The 18,464-nt window shown below is 38.0% G+C and overlaps 1 protein-coding gene across 1 annotated transcript in view; it reads right to left on the reverse strand.

The window, feature by feature from the left end:
- Positions 1–434: 434 nt before the first annotated feature.
- Positions 435–18,464, reverse strand: part of WDR44 (WD repeat domain 44) — an 87,796-nt gene continuing 69,766 nt past the window's right edge. The window contains exons 13-20 of the mRNA XM_008706953.2: positions 14,261–14,374; positions 11,321–11,443; positions 7,577–7,768; positions 7,364–7,465; positions 7,028–7,143; positions 6,033–6,160; positions 5,272–5,406; positions 435–1,530 (exon numbers count right to left, since the gene is read on the reverse strand). Coding sequence (XP_008705175.2) covers positions 1,436–1,530; positions 5,272–5,406; positions 6,033–6,160; positions 7,028–7,143; positions 7,364–7,465; positions 7,577–7,768; positions 11,321–11,443; positions 14,261–14,374 — 1,005 coding nt within the window. The 3' untranslated portion in view covers positions 435–1,435. The remainder of the gene's footprint in view (positions 1,531–5,271; positions 5,407–6,032; positions 6,161–7,027; positions 7,144–7,363; positions 7,466–7,576; positions 7,769–11,320; positions 11,444–14,260; positions 14,375–18,464) is intronic.

An 18,464-nucleotide genomic window follows, 5' to 3' on the forward strand; every position in this document is an offset into this window, starting at 1 on the left:
ACATGAACTCTAAGAATTAGAAAAAAATTTTTTCGTAAAGGTATGCATTTCGTAAAGGTATGGCTAATGCATTATAACTTAGGGGTCCAAAATCTGGTCGTCTTTTTTTTTTTTTTATCTTTCATAACCAATTTTTACTATTTTTTATAATAATTTTTTATTATGTTAGTCACCATACAGTACATCCCTAGTTTTTGATGTAATGTTCCATGATTCATTACTTGCGTATAACGTATAACACCCAGCGTACCATGCAATATGTGCCCTCCTTACTACCCATCACCGGCCTATCCCAATCCCCCATCCTCCTCCCCTCTAAAGCCCTCAGGTCTTCTGCCTGCTAAAAATCAAGGTATAAAATAAGACTTTGTTTTTCTTACATTCCTCAGTTTACCAAAGTCATTTTGAAAATAAAGCCACATATGTAACAAGTGTTTGGCGACCAACTTTTAATAATACATATTTAATTTTCAGAAACATATGCTAACCATCAACAACATGATCAGGGTTCCATTGCCCCAGATGTTATTTCATTGGTACATTATATCAATATTTACAAAGGCTTTCAAATTCAACAACACAAAACAAAACAGCTTAATTTTTAAAACTACAATGCTTTAAAAAAATGTAAACAGTTCATTTTTACATTATTGTAAAAAAGAAGACTCACTCCTTAATGTGGCTTAATTTTTTTAAGTGAGCAAAGCCTGGTGCTCATGGATAAAGAATGAAAAGAATTCTTTACATAGAAACATTGTGCTCCAGTGTGGCAAAAAAAAAAAGAAGAAAAAGAAAAAGAAGAAAGAAAAATTAAATATATACATACAAAGAAAAGAATCTTAAGTCCACAATTTAGACCACAAAAAAAAAAAATCTTGTCCCCAAATTGAGAAATTTATAAAAACCATTTACACATGGTTGTTGACCTACTGAAAACCTGTATAACATTTTCAAAACAGTAACTCAGTCACTACCACTTTTCTGAAAAATGAAGTTTTGTGCAAAAGAACATGTTTAAGCTAGAAATAAGACTCCGCCCTCCCTGTAAGAGGCCAAAAGGGCCACTGAAATAATTTAACTCTGTTAGATTTAGTGCATGTAACCAAAAGGCACACACATGGGATTAATATATTAATATATTTTCATGCAGAAACCTGTGCATGTTCACAATTATATAACAAAAACACAAATATAACAAAACATAAAGCCTAATGTTTGGCAATGTTATTCTAGCCACATTTCTGTCTAGTCTATCAGTCCAGAGTTTATAGATCATTAACACTGCCGCTCAAAAAATATATTATATTTGAACAACTTCCAATAAAAATTAAACACCAAAAAAAAGGATGTTAGCTTGAAACACTATAATATACTTTTTTCAGTTCTGATACATATAGAAACTTACTGATATGTTTATTTTAAATGTCATTTCAAATTAAGATACATTTTTCCTTTTGTTAATAAACACTTTGATTGCTCCAGTGAAGTCAGCAGAAAGAAGAACTTCTGTATTATCTGTCTTCATAATACCTTAAAAGCATAAAAGAAAGTTTTTAGTTTAATATAAAGCCTGCTGTTATAAGTGTCACATGTCCATGACCCCACACCTTTTCCCCACATTTTCAGTCTATTTTTCCCCCAAGATTTTTGGTTTTTTAAGTAATCTTTACACCAAAAGTGGGCTCAAACTCACAACTCCAAGATCAAGAGTTGCATGTTCCTCTAATTGAGCCAGCCAGGTGCCCCTCAGTCTCTTTTTTCCAGCTTGCTCCTGTAATCCTTTCATTCTCCTGTACTCTCCTCCTCTCTGAGGCTCAATTGCACTTACTGGGTCTTACCCAGTCTTTCCCTGGCTTGAGGAGATTACAGTCCCTTGGGGCCTGGATGCCTGGATTTACGCCCAAGCAGCCTAGGCCTCTAATCTGCCCAATGCTTCACTTCATGGCAAGAGGCTAGCACGTTATTGAGCCCCAGGACTAGCATGCTGGCAGAATGGGATCAGCTGGGCCAAGTGTGTTGCTATCAGGGGTCTCTAATGGGGTTGACAGTAAGGTTCACTGTCCAGCAGACACACTGAAATTGCCATGAAATGAAGTACACATGATGGCTCTGTGAATGCTGACAGCAACTCTTTGCCTCTATGGTTTGTACTGAAGAACTATGTAGCTATGCTGAATGGCGAAATGCCTACCTCTTATATTTAAAAAAGCATTTAACAAACAAAATTCATAACTCTATTATGCATAGGCAAAAATGGTAGGTTTATGAACGACTGATTAGTAAGGAAGAAAATAATCCAAACTTAAACTGGAAACTTGGGTACAGAATGAGTTAGGACAAAATGGCTTCATTTAGATTTGTTGAAAACATATCCTAAGCCTGTGAACATTGCTTCCACCCTCTGGCCTATCTCAACCTTGTGCTGTGTAGCAGTAGGCAGCAAAGGACCTGAGACAGGAGATAATGAGAAAGGCCAGAGAAGAACATAATTCATCCTGTACAGACAAACGCTTTATGAGACACGACGATAATGAAGGCGTCCCCTACGCAGCAGACACTTCATATATTCTCTTTAATTCCTATCACAACCTTAGAAACTAGGGATTATCACTCTTTCACACATGAGGAAAACTGAAGCATAAATTGCCAACTACGTCAGAAATAGAGAGGGCAATCAGATAGATTTTATGATCTCATACCACAGTTCTCAGAGTTTTCTTTTTACATTTTACCTTGATAGGTACAAAACAGCAAACACAAATCTGAGTATAATCTATTAAAAGTTGTGCCTTTTTAAAAAGGACCCAGTGAGTCAATTGAGCCTTGTTAATATGGTGCAGGTTTTTTTTTTAAAGATTTTATTTATTTATTTGACAGAGAGATAGCCAGCGAGAGAGGGAACACAAGCAGGGGGAGTGGGAGAGGAAGAAGCAGGCTCCCAGCGGAGGAGCCCGATGTGGGACTCGATCCCAGAGCACCGGGATCACGCCCTGAGCCGAAGGCAGACGCTTAACGACTGCACCACCCAGGCGCCCCTAATATGGTGCAGTTTTGAAAAAAATTTTTAAGAAGTACTTTTTCATCTTTCCTCAAGTTGTTTTAAAAATTAGAATTTTCAGAGGCACCTGGGTGGCTCAATTGGTTAAGCGTCCAACTCTCGATTTCAGCTCAGGTCATGATCTCAGGGTTGTGAGACTGAGCCCTGTGTTGGGGCTCTGTGCTCGGCGTGGAGTCTCCTTGGGATTCTCTCTCTCCCTCTGCCCCTCCCCCCAGTTCGCACTCTCTCTAAAAAGAAAAAATACTTAAAAAAAAAAGGGCCAGAATTTTCAGTGAAATGGTTAGGGGAGATGTACAGAGTATAAAAAGATATCACTGGGAGAAAAAAAAAACCCAAATGACTTAAGTTAAAAGAGAACACTGGATCTGATTCTGAGAAAAAAAGAAAAAAGAAAAAGAAATATTTCCAAACAAGCATTTAGTAGAGGTTTAATAATGCTGACTTGGTTTATTTTTAAATCTTGTAACTGAAGGAAGTGCTAGACTGAAGTTCATCTTTGCTATCACAGACAGAAGAAATAGTGTATTTAGTGTAATGCACAGTGTAAATACTACTGCAAGGGAAATTACTTGAGATTAAATGAAATAAAAATACTCGTGAACTTTGAAGTATTCAAATACTTTTAAAAGGCCCGTTTGTACACTGTATCTTTTGTTGTGGTTTTAAAACTGTGTAAAAAGTCTAGCTGCTGTCTCTAGAGTGAAAAAGAACATTCAATAAACTATCCCGCAATTCATTTTATTTTTTTTTAAGATTTTATTTATTTGACAGAGAGCACAAGTAGGGGAAGCAGCAGGCGGTGGGAGAGGGAGAAGCAGGCTCCTCACTGAGCAGGGAGCCCGATGTGGGGCTCGATCCCAAGACCCTGGGATCAGGACCTGAGCTGAAGGTAGCGGCTTAAGTGAGCCCGCCAGGCGCCCCTGCAATTCATTTTAACAATAGATTTGTTTTCATTAATAACTAGTCCAAATTTATATGGTCTCACCATACTCTTTAAGGGCTAATAGGGACCTTCTTTTTCTTTTGAGAGGTGGTGGGGGGAGAGAGAGCGCACACATGTGAGAGCTGGGTGAGAGGATATCCAGCAGACTCTGTGCTGATCTCATGACCCTGAGATCATGACCTGAGCCAAAATCAAGAGTCAGACGCTCAACTGACTGAGCCACCCAGACACCCCTAACAGGAACCATTTTTATATAATTGGCACTCAATACTATTTCTGGTGATTTCTTTTTACTTCCTAATCTGAACATTTTCTATAACTGGAATTAATCCTCATTTCTCTAAGCATATGCTGCAAATCACAAGAAATCCCAGGCTTGTAAACAGTTACCTGAGAAGTTACAAAGCTACAAGTTTGTGGCAAGTAGAAAAGGACACTACTTCCATTTGGTTTAATTCATTTGTTCAACACATGCTTATTAGGACCAACTATATGCAGGCAAGCACTGGCATTACAACAATATATAGGACACTGTAAGACTCTGTCCTCAGAATGACAGTCTACTAGAAGAGACAGATAATAAAGAAATTTTGTATTTGTATTTCTTGTTTGCATTTCTCCAAGGGGAACAACTGCCCATTAAAAAAATAATGAACTTTTGGGGAGCCTGGGTGGCTCAGTCGGTTAAGCATCTGCCTTCAGCTTAGGTCATGATGGGATGGAGTCCTGCAGTGGGCTCCCTGCTCAGCAGGGAGTCTGCTTCTCCCTCTACCCTTCCCCCTGTTCATGATCTCTCTCTCTCTTACTTTCTCTCTCTCTCTCTCTCAAATAAATAAAATCTTTTAAAAATAATAATAATAATAATGGGGGCACCTGGGTGGCTCAGTCGGTGAAGCATCTGCCTTCAGCCTGAGTCATGATCCCAGGGTCCTGGGATCGAGCACGCATCAGGCTCCCTGCTCAGCAGGGAGTCTGTGTCTCCCTCTGCCTCTCCCTGCTCCCCCCGCCCCCCCGCAGCATGTGCTCTCTCTCAAATAAATAAAATCTTTGAAAAAAAAAATGAACTTTCAAAATTTTCATTTTTAATTCAAGATAAATTTAAATGAAGTAAAGCTTGCCAGAAATAGGTTACTGAAATGTTTAGAAAGGGATACTCACAACAATTAAGTTGTGAACAAGAAATACTCTTCATGTACATGAAAACCTCATATCCAACGCAGGTCAATGAAGCTCTAAGTGCTGACTAGAAAAATAAAATATGAGTACTTACCAGAGGGCATGGGATCCAAAACTTCAGCATCTTCACCTTTTTCATTCCCTTCTGATTTTTCAGATTGCACATCCAAAGACAACATCAAACTTGGGTTTGGAGCAAAGATGGCTGATGTAACAACTGCATTATGTGCTGGGGAAAAAAAATTTACTTCAGGATAACTAATAAATTTGATTCTAAACATTAGGACAGAAAGTATCACATGAAAAAAATATAACAGTGTATGGTTTTGTTTTTTTTACAATAGTGTGTGTTATAAGCCAATATCTTTTAAAATTAACACGTAAGTAATTAAGAACTATTTAAAATCCAAAAATATATGCTAAAAAAATACCACATACAGGCATACCTCAGAGATATTGTAAGCTTTGTTCCAGATCATCGTAAAAAAGTGAATATTGCAATAAAGCAAGTCAAATGCATTTTTCTGTTCCCCAGTACATATATAAAAATTATGTCTATACTGTGCTGCAGTCAATTCATGTGCAACAGAACTAGGTCTACAAAAACAATGTACGCACCTTAATTAATACGAGGTATGCCTGTGCAAGTGCTAAAATTCCATGACTTCCCAAACTTAAGACAAGTACAAGTTCTTCCTTGGTATAGAAAAATCAAACAAAGCCAAATACAAAGCAAAAGCAGTTATAACTGCCAAACTGTCTCTCTGAAATAATGCCTATACAAATTTACTTGTAATACATCTCCACATTAACTGTATTCACTTAGAAGACACACAGAAGTGGGCATTTACTTACCTTTAATACCTTCCCAAAAATCATTACGGTCCCTCCTGACTGAAGTAAACTTGCTGAGGTCATGGTAAGTACTCCAAATATAAACATACTTATCTTCTGAGCCACTAACAAGGTAACTAAAATCATGACTAAATTTGGGAAAGAAAAAAAGAAAAAAAAAAGTTTTGGGATTTTTTTTCAGGTTTCCCTCTATGCGCGCTTTCTACTTTAAAATACCTAAGCAAACACCCAAGAGAGCTTGTTGACATATAGACTCCTAGTCTCACTCCAGAGGTCCTGAACATGCAGGTCTGACATGGAGCCCAGAGGCACAAGGATTTTCATTAAAGCTCTAGATGCTGCTAGTTAACTCACACTGGGGGAAACGCCTACTTAAGAGATGAAAGAGAGAAGCAGAGCACTTCACCAATTAAATTTCTCGGTAATTACTGGGTAATTCAAGAAGAAAGGAGAACCGTTAAGAAAAGGGCTGAATGAAAGAGGGCTATAAGGAAGAAGAGGCAGTTATTTCAAGAGAGCCTCCGCACCCCAAATTAAGAATTCAAATAATAATGTTATGTAAAGGTGTATATACAGGATACTGTACTTTAGGGTGTTAAAATGCTTTATTAGCTTCAGCATCTGAAAGGATAAAGACCATGGGTGGGTGGCAGGTAAGCTTCCTCCTAGAAAGCTGACATAAAAGTACAAAAGCACAAATTCTGGAGCCGGGAGTGAGTCTTCTAATCCCAGCTCTGCAACTACCAGTGACTTTAGACAAATTACTTCATTTTCTGAGTCTTGGTTTCTTTGTCCGCAGAACAGGGACAATTCCAACTCTGTCTACTAAACAGGTGGACAAGGTAAGTACTGCATGGTGATAACATGAGCGATCAGTTATAAAAGCGCAAAGAAACTAAAAACACCCTCTAAACATAAGGCATAGATCAAAGAAAATATGGGAGTAGAGGAGAAATATTCTGATCTCTTTTGGGAATTTCTCATTGCCAATTTACCTGAAACTTGCTTTGATCTGGCTGCTACTGTTGACATAACCCTTATACTTCATGGACAGTGACAAATCTCTAAGATCATATAGTCTGATTCTGGAGTCATTCGAGGTTACCAGTATCTAAAAACAAATCAAAGGAAAAGTTGAAAATACCATCTTTTAATCTAAGTTAAGGTATAACCAAAAAGGGTATTACATACACATATACAGAGAGAATATACCTCAAAACTAGAAAAGGCTGTATTCCACATGACAGAAAATATATTCTTAAGCCAAGACAGTAAGAATTTTCAGGAGTCTACATATAGTGTGAAGAGAGATGGTTTTGAATACTTTGTACCTTATTTTCCCCGGGTAAAGGTTCAATGCCAGTAATTTTTCTTCCAACTTTGTTGCGTCCTCTGGTAGATCGGACATGTATTTGTGTGTGGTATTTCAAATGCTAAAAATAAATCACAAATTCAAAATATGAGAATTAGAAGGAACCTCAAAGATCAGCTGATCCAACTTGGAGAAGGCAGAGTAATGGAATTTACACAAGATAATCATTTACCTCTGTATCATAGAAAATACACCTGCCATCATATGTCCCAATCACTGCAAATTTGCCATTCTGACAGAAATTTGCAGCTGTGATCAATTTTGTTTGACCATCTACTTCATTCCACAAAGCGACTTTTTTGTCAGGTATGTTCCAAAGGCGGAGCTTTCCATCCAATGACCCACTTAGAAAATACCTGTCATCCTAAAAATGTTGCAAAAGAGAAAACTCTTATTTAACCAGATCAAGAAAAATTCATTAGCAAATCAAAACTTTTATAAAACCTATCAGAAATAATGTTTAACATATGTAGATCCCATTTATAAAATATTATTCTTCAAGCATTATTTTTTTTAAGATTCTATTTTTAAGTAATCTCTATACCCAATGTGGGGCCTGAACTCACAACCCCAAGGAGATCAAGAGTCACATGCTCTACCGACTGAGCCAGCCAGGCGCCCCCAAGCAAGCATTATTTTATTCACTAAAAATAACAATTAGAAGCTTCAGTATTCACTTTGGAAAAATGACTTTCTAATTACTTTATCATATCCTTAAACTGCTTTTCCCAAGGTATGGACGTTAATGGATAATGTGTTGGAGAATGGGAGTGTAGGAGAATGGTTCAAATAAGTTTGAGAGATTCTGGGTGACAGAAAGTTAAAGAGGATTCTCAGTTAACATGCATTCTCAATCTCCAAAAGAGGAATAAAGTAGGTAGCATTTTCCAACTTATATAACCAGGGACCTTTTTTGGGGGGATGGGTGGGTATTGTGGTTGGGAGGGAGTTGGGAGGAACACCTAGCAGGGCTAGCACCTTCAAGGAACATGCTTTGGGAAAAACTATCCTGTAATGAGAGATTTGTCTGTATCTTCCTCTGGGATCCACGTAATACTTGCATAAAAGACTAATGCCAGTTAGCCCACAGGTCCAGTTATTTTGTGGGAATTTTGATACCACGTCAGTAGGAAATCGCTTCAGTATTCAAATTCTCAATCCCAAAGCAGGGGTTTTCAACAGGGGGGCAAGTTGGCCCCACAGGGGACACCTAGCAATGTCTGGAGACATTTTTGACGGTCACAACTGGGAGTGGGATGTTACTGGCATCTAGTGGGTAGAGGACAGGAACCCTGTTAAACATTCTGCAATGCACAGGACAGACTTTATTCCCTTTACAACAAAGAATTATCCAGCTCAAAATGTCAACAGTGCCAAGAATGAGAAACCCTGCTATACACTAAACCAGGCCTACCACAAAGCTGGTCTAATTTTTTTTTATTGAGATATCATTGACAGACAATGTTATATTAGTTTCAGGTGTATAACATAAGGATTCAGTATTTGTATATGTTGCAAAAATGATCACCTAAGCTGGTCTAATTTTTGATAACATAAGAATTAAGAGTAAAATAACTGGGATGCCAAAACAAGAAGTATTCCCTTCTCTGCTTAAGACTCATTCTTACTCACCTCTGAAGCCTGTCAAGGACAACCTACGCAGAAAGGACATTTTTATGATTATGGTATAGTAGGCTCTACTTAATGACTACCAGTAGAAGAGCAGAACAAGTAAAAATACTTCATGTTGGTCTTACAATTTAGAATTTTATTTACATACATGCATACATGTGTGTATGTGTGTGTGCATGTATTATCTTCACTTTGCTATTTATTTTGTAATTCTGCTTCCTTCCTTCCAGATAACATTATTTAATAGAGTCATGGTTCCTAAGAAAATGTTAACACCACACCATCCTATCCTAGCCCCTCTTAAAAATCCCTCAGATCTACAGAATTCTAGAATTAGGGCTTTTCAGTTTCCAAAATAAAAACAAATATAAGTATAGAAAAACTACTGATGAAACAGGAACCTTAATAATAAAGTACTACATAGATCACAACCTAATACCTTTCTCTTTCCACCCTGACACACTGTAGTTAAAATAGAGGTGAGGGAAGGATTTTGCTCACAGTTGCTGACAGGAGTAAAGCCATTCTTTTGCTGCATCCTTGGCTGACAGGATGGGGGTGTTATTCAGAAAGAAGCCTCAAAAAGCTTGATGGTCAAAATTGATAAGGCATCAGCATAGATTAAGTATTTTTAATTTGCCAAAGTTCTTAACCACAGTCTTCTAAGAGTCTATATTATAAGCCTGCCTAGGAAGGGAAATTATATTGAGGGGGAAAAAAAGTCATTCTTTCTTAATCTGGGGAAAAAGAAGAAGAAATGTGAATATAACTAAAATGTTGCATTAACATAACAATGGGTGTTAAACATTACAGAGATGAGGACATCAAGAGAAATAGGATTTATACAGCAACATGGGGGAGGGTAAGTCAGGTCAGCTCAAATCCTCTACTTATTTCAACCTAGCTAGCAGAGCAGCACCAGCACGGGACTTTCCTTGTGCTTATAGTTGCAAAGATCAAAAATTAATTTAGCCCTACTCATTTGGTGGCTCTATCCTACAAGAACATAAGATAGGTCAGCAATTCCAAGATGAATTTTCCTCCTTTGGTTGAAATCATATGAAATACTTCCCTTTCAGAGGAAAGATATTGAGGGATTTTCTACATTGAAAATTAATTAAGATCGATTTCATGATTAACAATACTTCCAGGGGCACCTGGCTGGTTCAGTCGGTAGAGCATGTGACTCTCAATCTCGGGGTCGTGAGTTCAAGCCCCATACCGGGTGCAGAGCTCACCAAAAACACAACAAAACATCCACAACACCCAACCAAAAAAACCACAAACAGTATTTCCAGACATTAAATAGGAATTCAGTATACCTTTTAATGATTTTTGGTCTTTGCCTCTTTCAACCTTTTCCTCTTTGTCTCTTCCTACCTCACCCCTCCCACTATTCTTGCCTATATGCTTCCCTGTCTTACTGATCCACCTGCTGGCTCCTCTTCTTCCTCCATCTTCAATCTCTCTCATCTTTAACAGGATACGTTATTTTATTTATACCCTGCATATCTTATCAAAGATTTGGGATGGCTTTTCATTCTTATAGTTAGACTATAACATTTCTAGTTCTAATATAGATTAGCAGAATATTTCTTTTCTCTCTCTTTTTTTAAGTAGGCTACATGCTTGTAGCCCAATGTGGGGCTTAAACTCGCGACCTGGAGATCAAGACCTGAGCTGAGATCAAGAGTCAGAGATGCTTAAGGGGCACCTGGGTGGCTCAGTTGGTTGAGCATCCGACTCTTGGTTTCGGCTCGGGTCACAATCTCTGCATTGTGAGATTGAGCCACGTATTGTCGGGCTCTGCACTCAGCGGGGAGTCTGCTGGAGATTCTCTCTCCCTCTTCCCCTCCCCTGACCTTGTGCTCGTGTATCTCTCTCTCAAAATAAATAAATAAACCTTAAAAAAAAAGAAAAGAGGGGCGCCTGGGTGGCTCAGTCAGTTAAGAGTCCAACTCTTGATCTCAGCTCAGGTCTTGACCTCAGGGTCGTGAGTTTAAGCCCCACACTGGGCTCCATGCTGGGTGTGGAGCCTACTTGGAAGGAAGGAAGGAAGGAAGGAAGGAAGGAAGGATGGAAGAAGGGAGGGAGGAAGAACGAAAGAAAAAGAAAAAAAAAGAAAGAAAGGAAGGGAGGAAGGAAGGAAGAAAGACTAAATTAAGTTGCTCTTAACTACGTGGCTATTAATAATTTTTTTCCTGTAGTCCAATGGCCCTCCAGAGAAACCGGGTTCCCTCACCTTCCTTATGGTCTAATAAAAAATATATAAACAACTACTTACTCTTGGATGGAAAGCTATGGCAGTGACAAAATCTATATGTTGAAAACAGCAAAGGCATTCTCTTCTGGAAATGTGCCATAACCTGACCGTTTTATCCATCGAAGAAGAAAGCAGGAAGTAGTTCTATCAAGAAATTGACATTGATCATTTTATCACCATATGAAAACACACTACTTGCACAATAAAAGCAAACTTTCAGTTCTATGCATCTCAATAGTTTTGTTATTATTATTGTCATACCTAGCATCAGAAAGAACAAAAGATTATCCAATTCACTTGGAAGATCCCATTTTTTCCCAGTTACATACCACATTCCTTAGATTCTAACACTTTTTTATAATACCTATTCTAAAATTAGAATAATCTTATGATCCATGTCAAAAGAAATCTGCTAAGCACCCAAAGAGGACTAAGGTGTGCCTTAGTTTTTCTAGTCCCCATATACTGAAACTAGGCTATGAACATAAGGCATCCATTCATTTGATTGTCACTTCAGTTCAGTTTTTCTGACATTGGCAACACTGGTGAATTTTAACTCACACGAATTCCCTAATTGTCACTTAAAATGCCTTCAAAAAGATTATCCTATAATGCAGCATGGAAATGAAAAGTTATCATGCACCTGTCACACCCAAGGCAAGAAAATGAGAGAAGAGAAATCGTCAAACATCTCAAAATAGATCACAGAATTTTCAAAAGCTAGACGAGGGTAGTGTAACTGCTTTAGGCACTGTGATGGCCCATAACCCAGGAACCAAACATCTGTCTGTTGGAAGTTTCCAGCTGGCAGAAGTTCTTTAACTTTTCAGCATAATCTATTTAAGGAGAACTATGAGTTATACTGAATGAGAAAACACAAATGAGACCCTAGTATTCTCTGGTATGCCTACAGGTGCTAAGCAAATCAAAGCAATGATGACATTTACTGAGTACTTGCAATGTGCTAAAAATTGTTCTTAACACTATACTATGAGGCAGGTACATTGTTATTCCTCTTTACAAATGAGAACGCTGAGGTACAGAGATGATAAATACTAAGTGCAAATATTGATTTGGATATGTTACTGCACTGATAAATATATGCTATTTGGGGCTAGTTGTAAAAGTGTTATGTTTTATGTGATACACCTGTTTTTATTTAATTAAGTAGAGAGACAGAACGTGTGTGCTGCCCGTGTACGTGAGGGGAGGAGCAGAGGAAGAGGGAAAGAATCCTCAAGCAGACTCCCAGCTGACACAGGGCTCAATCCCGGGACCCTGAGTTCATGACCTGAGCTGAAATCAAGAGTCTAATGTTTAACTGAGCCACCCAGGTGCCCCAACTTCTTTTTAAATAGATGGTGTAATATACAACTAAAAAATAGAACTTTGATAGACTATTACTCGGCCATTAAAAAGAATGAAATCTTACCATTTGCAATGATGTGGATGGAACTAGAGGGCATTACACTAAGCAAAATACGTCAGTCAGAGAAACAGAGAGTCTTAACTACAGGAAACAAACTGAGGGTTGCTGGTGGAAAGGTGGGTAGGGGATTGGGTAACTGAGTGATGGGCATTAAGGAGGGCACTTGATGTCATGAGCACTGGGTGTTACATGCAACTAATGCATCACTAAACTCTACCTCTGAATCCCTAAGACTCTAGTGTGACTCCTGCTCAATTTCTAGCCTGCCAACCTGCCCTACAGATTCCGACTTGCCTGTACCCACAGCTGAGTGATCCAATTCCTTAAAATAAGTCTCCTTATGTGTGTCTGTCCTCTTGGTTGTGTTACTCTGGAGAACCTTGACTGATAAGTGGTCAACGGAGAGCTCATTTCTTTCAGTCAACGTTACATCCCATAAGAAAATAATGGGTTGCTTTAAGGAAGTAAAAGGAGTGCAATATTCCCAATTATGGGCTTTGTACTTCTTATCCCAGATGAGTGTGATTATCAGATTAAGGAAACCGCAGATTTCTATCTTCTGACAACTCGGATTTCACACAGGATTCGGGAGGAGTATAAAGACACAATTAGGGCTCAGTTTGAAACCAGACGACCAGGTGAGGTCCAAGCTTCTTCCAAGTTAGAGAGAGACATTATGACAGGTTATGAAAAGCATCCAGAATATCTAAACAAGTATGACAGGAGCAGCAATTCATAAATGGAGTGATTCAAAGCTGGAGCTCAGGAAAAGCCTGACTGGCCTGTATATAGCAGCAGTAACTTTGGGGTACACGAGGTTCTAACATGGTGAAAATATATGGGCAACACTGGTATCCCTGCTAGTATTGGTAACTCAGTTGACTTTTCTCAGTTTAAGGCTTTTAAATATTACCTTTCCCCCCAAATTCTAAATATATTTTAGATCCTGATTACTGAAAAATGTTAACACAAAGGAAGTGTAAGGTATTATGCAGGAATTCCAAACTCTGCTTTATGCTTTAAATGCCTTAAATAAAATTTAAAGTATCTCTTTAAATTTTTGCAAAACTGCTAAGATATTTGTTCAGTGGCAAAACAGGCCCTCTATTTCTGAAATAATTTTGTTCTAACAGAAATAAAACACACAAAGTGATGACTTACCAAAGAGTCACATATTGTTAAACTTAACGATTTAATAAATACAGCATATTAGCCAAAGCAGTCTTGATTAGATAGATCAGACTTCAACATTGTAGGTGAAACATATCCATTTTGCAAGAATAGTTACTTTGCAAAATGACTTTATAAAGAAGCAAAAAGCACAAGTATATAGACAGATCCAGACAGAAGCTGTTAATATAAACATTTTATTAGCCAAACTTGACGGTTCTCCTCTTATAACCGATTACTTGGTAGGTAACTCCCATGAAGTATATATAACCATTCAAACACTTGAAAAACAAAACATTTGTTTTTATGCTAAAGTCATAGTTATGTAGAGTTAATACAGTCTTCAAGTAAGAATTTCTTACTTTAGACCATGAAAGATCAAGGAGATCAGCGGTGTGTCCTTTATATTTGCAAAATGGCCGCTGCCGAAATGGTGCATTTTTATCATCAGGGTCTTCATCAGCTCCGCTGCATACCTATTTAGATATAAAGACAAATGTTAAAACTAGAAAACCAAAAGCTTCATACTCTTCCCACCCCATCCATTCTTTCATCATTTGGTAGGCTGCCTAAAATCTTGATTTACCAAAACCAAACTCCATGATGAATCTACTTATCACTTATTCACCTCCTTGTTCCAATAAACCAGGACCATCCCTGAAGACTGCTATCACAATCTTTCCCTCCCTAATAGAGCCACTACTTTGTTCTTTTCTGAGCATTTGTTCCTTAGGGAGAGGTGGGAGCCAGCACCAGGGGACGAATCATGATTGGTCTGAGCTAATCAAGATGTGCTCATTCCCTTTCCCAGTGATGATTGGTTTAGGCATGGGCATGTGCTACAATTTTTTTCAGTTAGACACGACGGAATGTTTATTGGGGGAAGGGGGAGTGGAGACAGGGGAGAGGCTTCCAGAAAGATTTCCTCACTCTTAAAAAGGGGCATACTAAAGGAATGTTCTTCTTTCCTTCCTCTGAACATCGCTGTCTTTATGACACCTAAGACTGTAGTTGCCATCTTACTACCATGAGGGGAACAAACCTAAGAACAAAGAAGAGCAAAGCAGGAGGATGGCAGGACCCTGTGTCCCTGATGACTCTGCCGAGCTGCTGAATTAACCAACCCTGGAACCGCCTTACCTCCAGACTTGCTTCCTCATTGTTTAAGCCATTTTCAGTTGGATTTCTGTTATTTGAAGTCAAAAGCATCCTGACAGAGGTAGGTAGAAAATAATGCCATACATGTGTGCCGTGCATTTAGTTTACAACATGCTTTTGTATTCATTATTTGAATGAATCCTAACAACTCTGTCAGGTAGGTAGTTACATTATGAAGATGAAGAAATTAAGAAAAACACCTGAGGCTCAAAGAGATCAAAATAACATATTAAAGCTCACACAGCCACCTGTAAACTGCAGAACCAAAGCAGAAGTACAACTATAAGTCCAAAGACTGTTCCTCAAATGTTTTAGAGGATGTAGCATGAGCAAAACCACGGAGGTGTTAGCTAAGAAGCTTTGCATATTTAGGGAAGGATAGGTGGGATGACGAGGATGGGCCTGGGGGGGAAGGCATACGGAGATACGGCAGGGATAGGGCAAAAAGGTACTTTGAGACCAGATCGCAAGGAGCCTTCCATTTGTGGCTTAAAAGTTCAGATATTCTAAGGTGATGGAGAGCCAGCACAGGCTTCTGAAAAGAAAGAACAACACGATGTGACTGGTGCTTTAGAAAGAGAAAGGAAGGTAAAAGATGGTAGGGAGAAAGAGTGGAGGCAGGAGGAGCAGTCAGTAAGTATAAATAAGAATAAGGAGGGCTCAGACTAGGTGGAGGCCATGGGACAGATAAGAACTACCACTACTATCTGCCTAGAACTTCACAGTGAGAAAAACATCTTCATATCCACTGTGGAGGCAGAGCAGCTACAACGATGGCCTGACCTTTTGCCAAGCGCTCCAAATCCGAGAGGACTAGGGCTCCGGCCTCTACGTGTGCCGCCAGCCTAGTGAGCACAGCTGGAACACATAAAACTAAACTAAACAGGCTTGACCTATGGCACAAAATTCAACCTTTTGTTTAATAATCATTTACATTTCATTAAGTCCTCAGCATCATTCCTCCAGCAGTGATTCCAGATCTTATTTTTCTCCTCAAACATCCACATTCTTCTCCTTGTACTCCATATTTTGTTTCAAAATACTTAAATACATCTTTTTGATTATAAATACATGGCCAGTGTAGATAATTCAGAAAGCACAGGAAGTAGAAAAACTAAAATTAAAACAACAATCTGCTAACATGACTGCCTTCATCTTTCACTTTTTAAAAAAACATTAATTTAAATCACACACCATTCAGTATCTTCCTTTCTAGTATACCATGAGCATTTTCAGTAATTCGCTCTCTGAAAACATTTACTAGCTCCATATCAATGTGCCATAATTTAATCATTCTCCAACTGGCTGGTCATTTAGACATTTCCAATTTTTTTGCTAATATAAATAGCAATTCAACGAACATCCTGGAACATGAATCTTTATGTCTATTTTATTATTTATCCTAATATAAAAGGTATTATGGTTAAAAGGTTTTAAACTTGAGACTTTGACAGTATCTTCTGTTATTTGTTTTAATAAAAGCAGGTATGTTTACTAAATAAAGTTTTGGGGGGGCCCGGGTGGCTCAGCTGGTTAAGCATCTGCCTTCAGCTCAGGTCATGATCCTAGGGTCCTGGAATTGAGTCCAGCAGCAGGGAGCCTGCTTCTCCCTCTCCCTCTGCCTGCCGCACCCCCTGCTTGTGCTCTCCCTCTCTCTCAATCTTTCCCTCTGTCAAATAAGTAAAAATCTTAAAAGAAAAATAACGAAAATTGTAGAAGTACAGAGAAGTATAAAGAGTAAAAAAAATGACCTAAAATCCTACCACCTAGAGATGACTACTACTAATAATTTAGTATATTTCTTTTCTTTCCCAAAGACTTTATTTTTTTAGTAATCTCTACACCCAATGAGGGGCTTGAACTCACAACCCTGATACCAAGAGTCACATGTTCTACCGACTGAGCCAGCCAGGTGCCCCAAATTTAGTGTATTTCTTTGAAATTTTAATTTATAAATATTTAGATATTTTTAGTCAAAACTGGGATAATACTGTATTCAATTTTTCATCCTGCTTTTCTCATTTCACATTTTATTTTGAATATTTTTAATGTCATTAAATAGTCTTTGAAAACAATCTAAGGACTATATAGTATTCTACTTCAAGAATTATACCACAGTTTTTATTTTCCAACTGTTAAAAATTTTAGTTGTTTAAATTTTAGCTATTGTTAGAATACTAAGATGAAAATCCTTTTACTTACATCCTTGAGCCTGATTATTTCGTTTTCTTTTTTTCCTGAAAGATTTTATTTATTTGAGAGAGAGAGCGCACGCGCACGTGAGAGAGCAGGCGTGTGTGCTCGCGAGCACGAGGTGGGGGCGGGCAGAGGCAGAGGGAGAAGCAGACTCCCTGCTGAGCAGGGAGCCTGACCCCAGGCTGGATCCCAGGACCCTGTGATCATCACCTGAGTTAAAGGCAGCCACTTAACCGAGGCACCCAGGCACCCCTCCTTTTTCTTTTTAAAGTAAGCTCTACACCTAAGGTGGGGCTTCAACTCAGGATCCTGAGGTCAAGTGTCCCTTGCTCTACTGACTGAGCCAGCCAGGTGCCCCTATCTGAGTATTTCTATAGATTTTTAAAGGTAGAATTATTAAAGGTAAAATCACCAAGTAAAATGTTATGTATTTTATCTATATATATACACATTTCTATAAACAGATATCTACATCTAGTTATAGCTTTATATAAATATATATTTATGTCTCTATATAAACATATATACAACTTTATTATGGCCATTTCAAATATACACATAAGTAGAATAATGTAATAAATAGTAGAATGAACCCCATACATCCACCACCTGCTTTAATGGTTAACAGTATTTTACTCATCTTGTTTTATCAATCCCCCCACTTTTACATATTTGCTTATTTTTGCTGGAGCACTTAAAGCAAGATCTAAACACCACTGATTTTACCAGTAAATATTCTTTTTTTTAATTGTAATAATATCTTTTATTATATTATGTGTCACCATACAGTACATCCCTGGGTTTTGATGTAAAGTTCGATGAATATTCTTTATGCATTTCTAACTAATAAGCCCATTTTTAAATATAACTACTATGCTATTATCACACCTAAAAAATACCATTTGTATCATCTAATATCTCATCCATATTCAAATACCCTGGATACCCAAAAATGTCACTTTAAAGTTGGACTGCTATGAAAACTTGTAAACCTTTTGATATTTATCAGCACTGACTATATACCAGAAACTGCGTTAGTTACTTGAGATAACAAAATAAGACATTTCTTCGTTTCTAATTATCTAGTCTCAGCATTTAAAAGCCAGAATGAACCTTTTAAAATATGTCAGATTATGTCATTCTCTGTTCAAAGACTCTCCACTGGCTTCTATCTCTCTCAGAGTAAAAGCCCAAGTCCTTGTAATGACTTAC

Source organism: Ursus maritimus (assembly GCF_017311325.1).
Source record: "Ursus maritimus isolate PB19 chromosome X unlocalized genomic scaffold, ASM1731132v1 scaffold_X1, whole genome shotgun sequence".
NCBI lineage: Eukaryota > Metazoa > Chordata > Mammalia > Carnivora > Ursidae > Ursus > Ursus maritimus.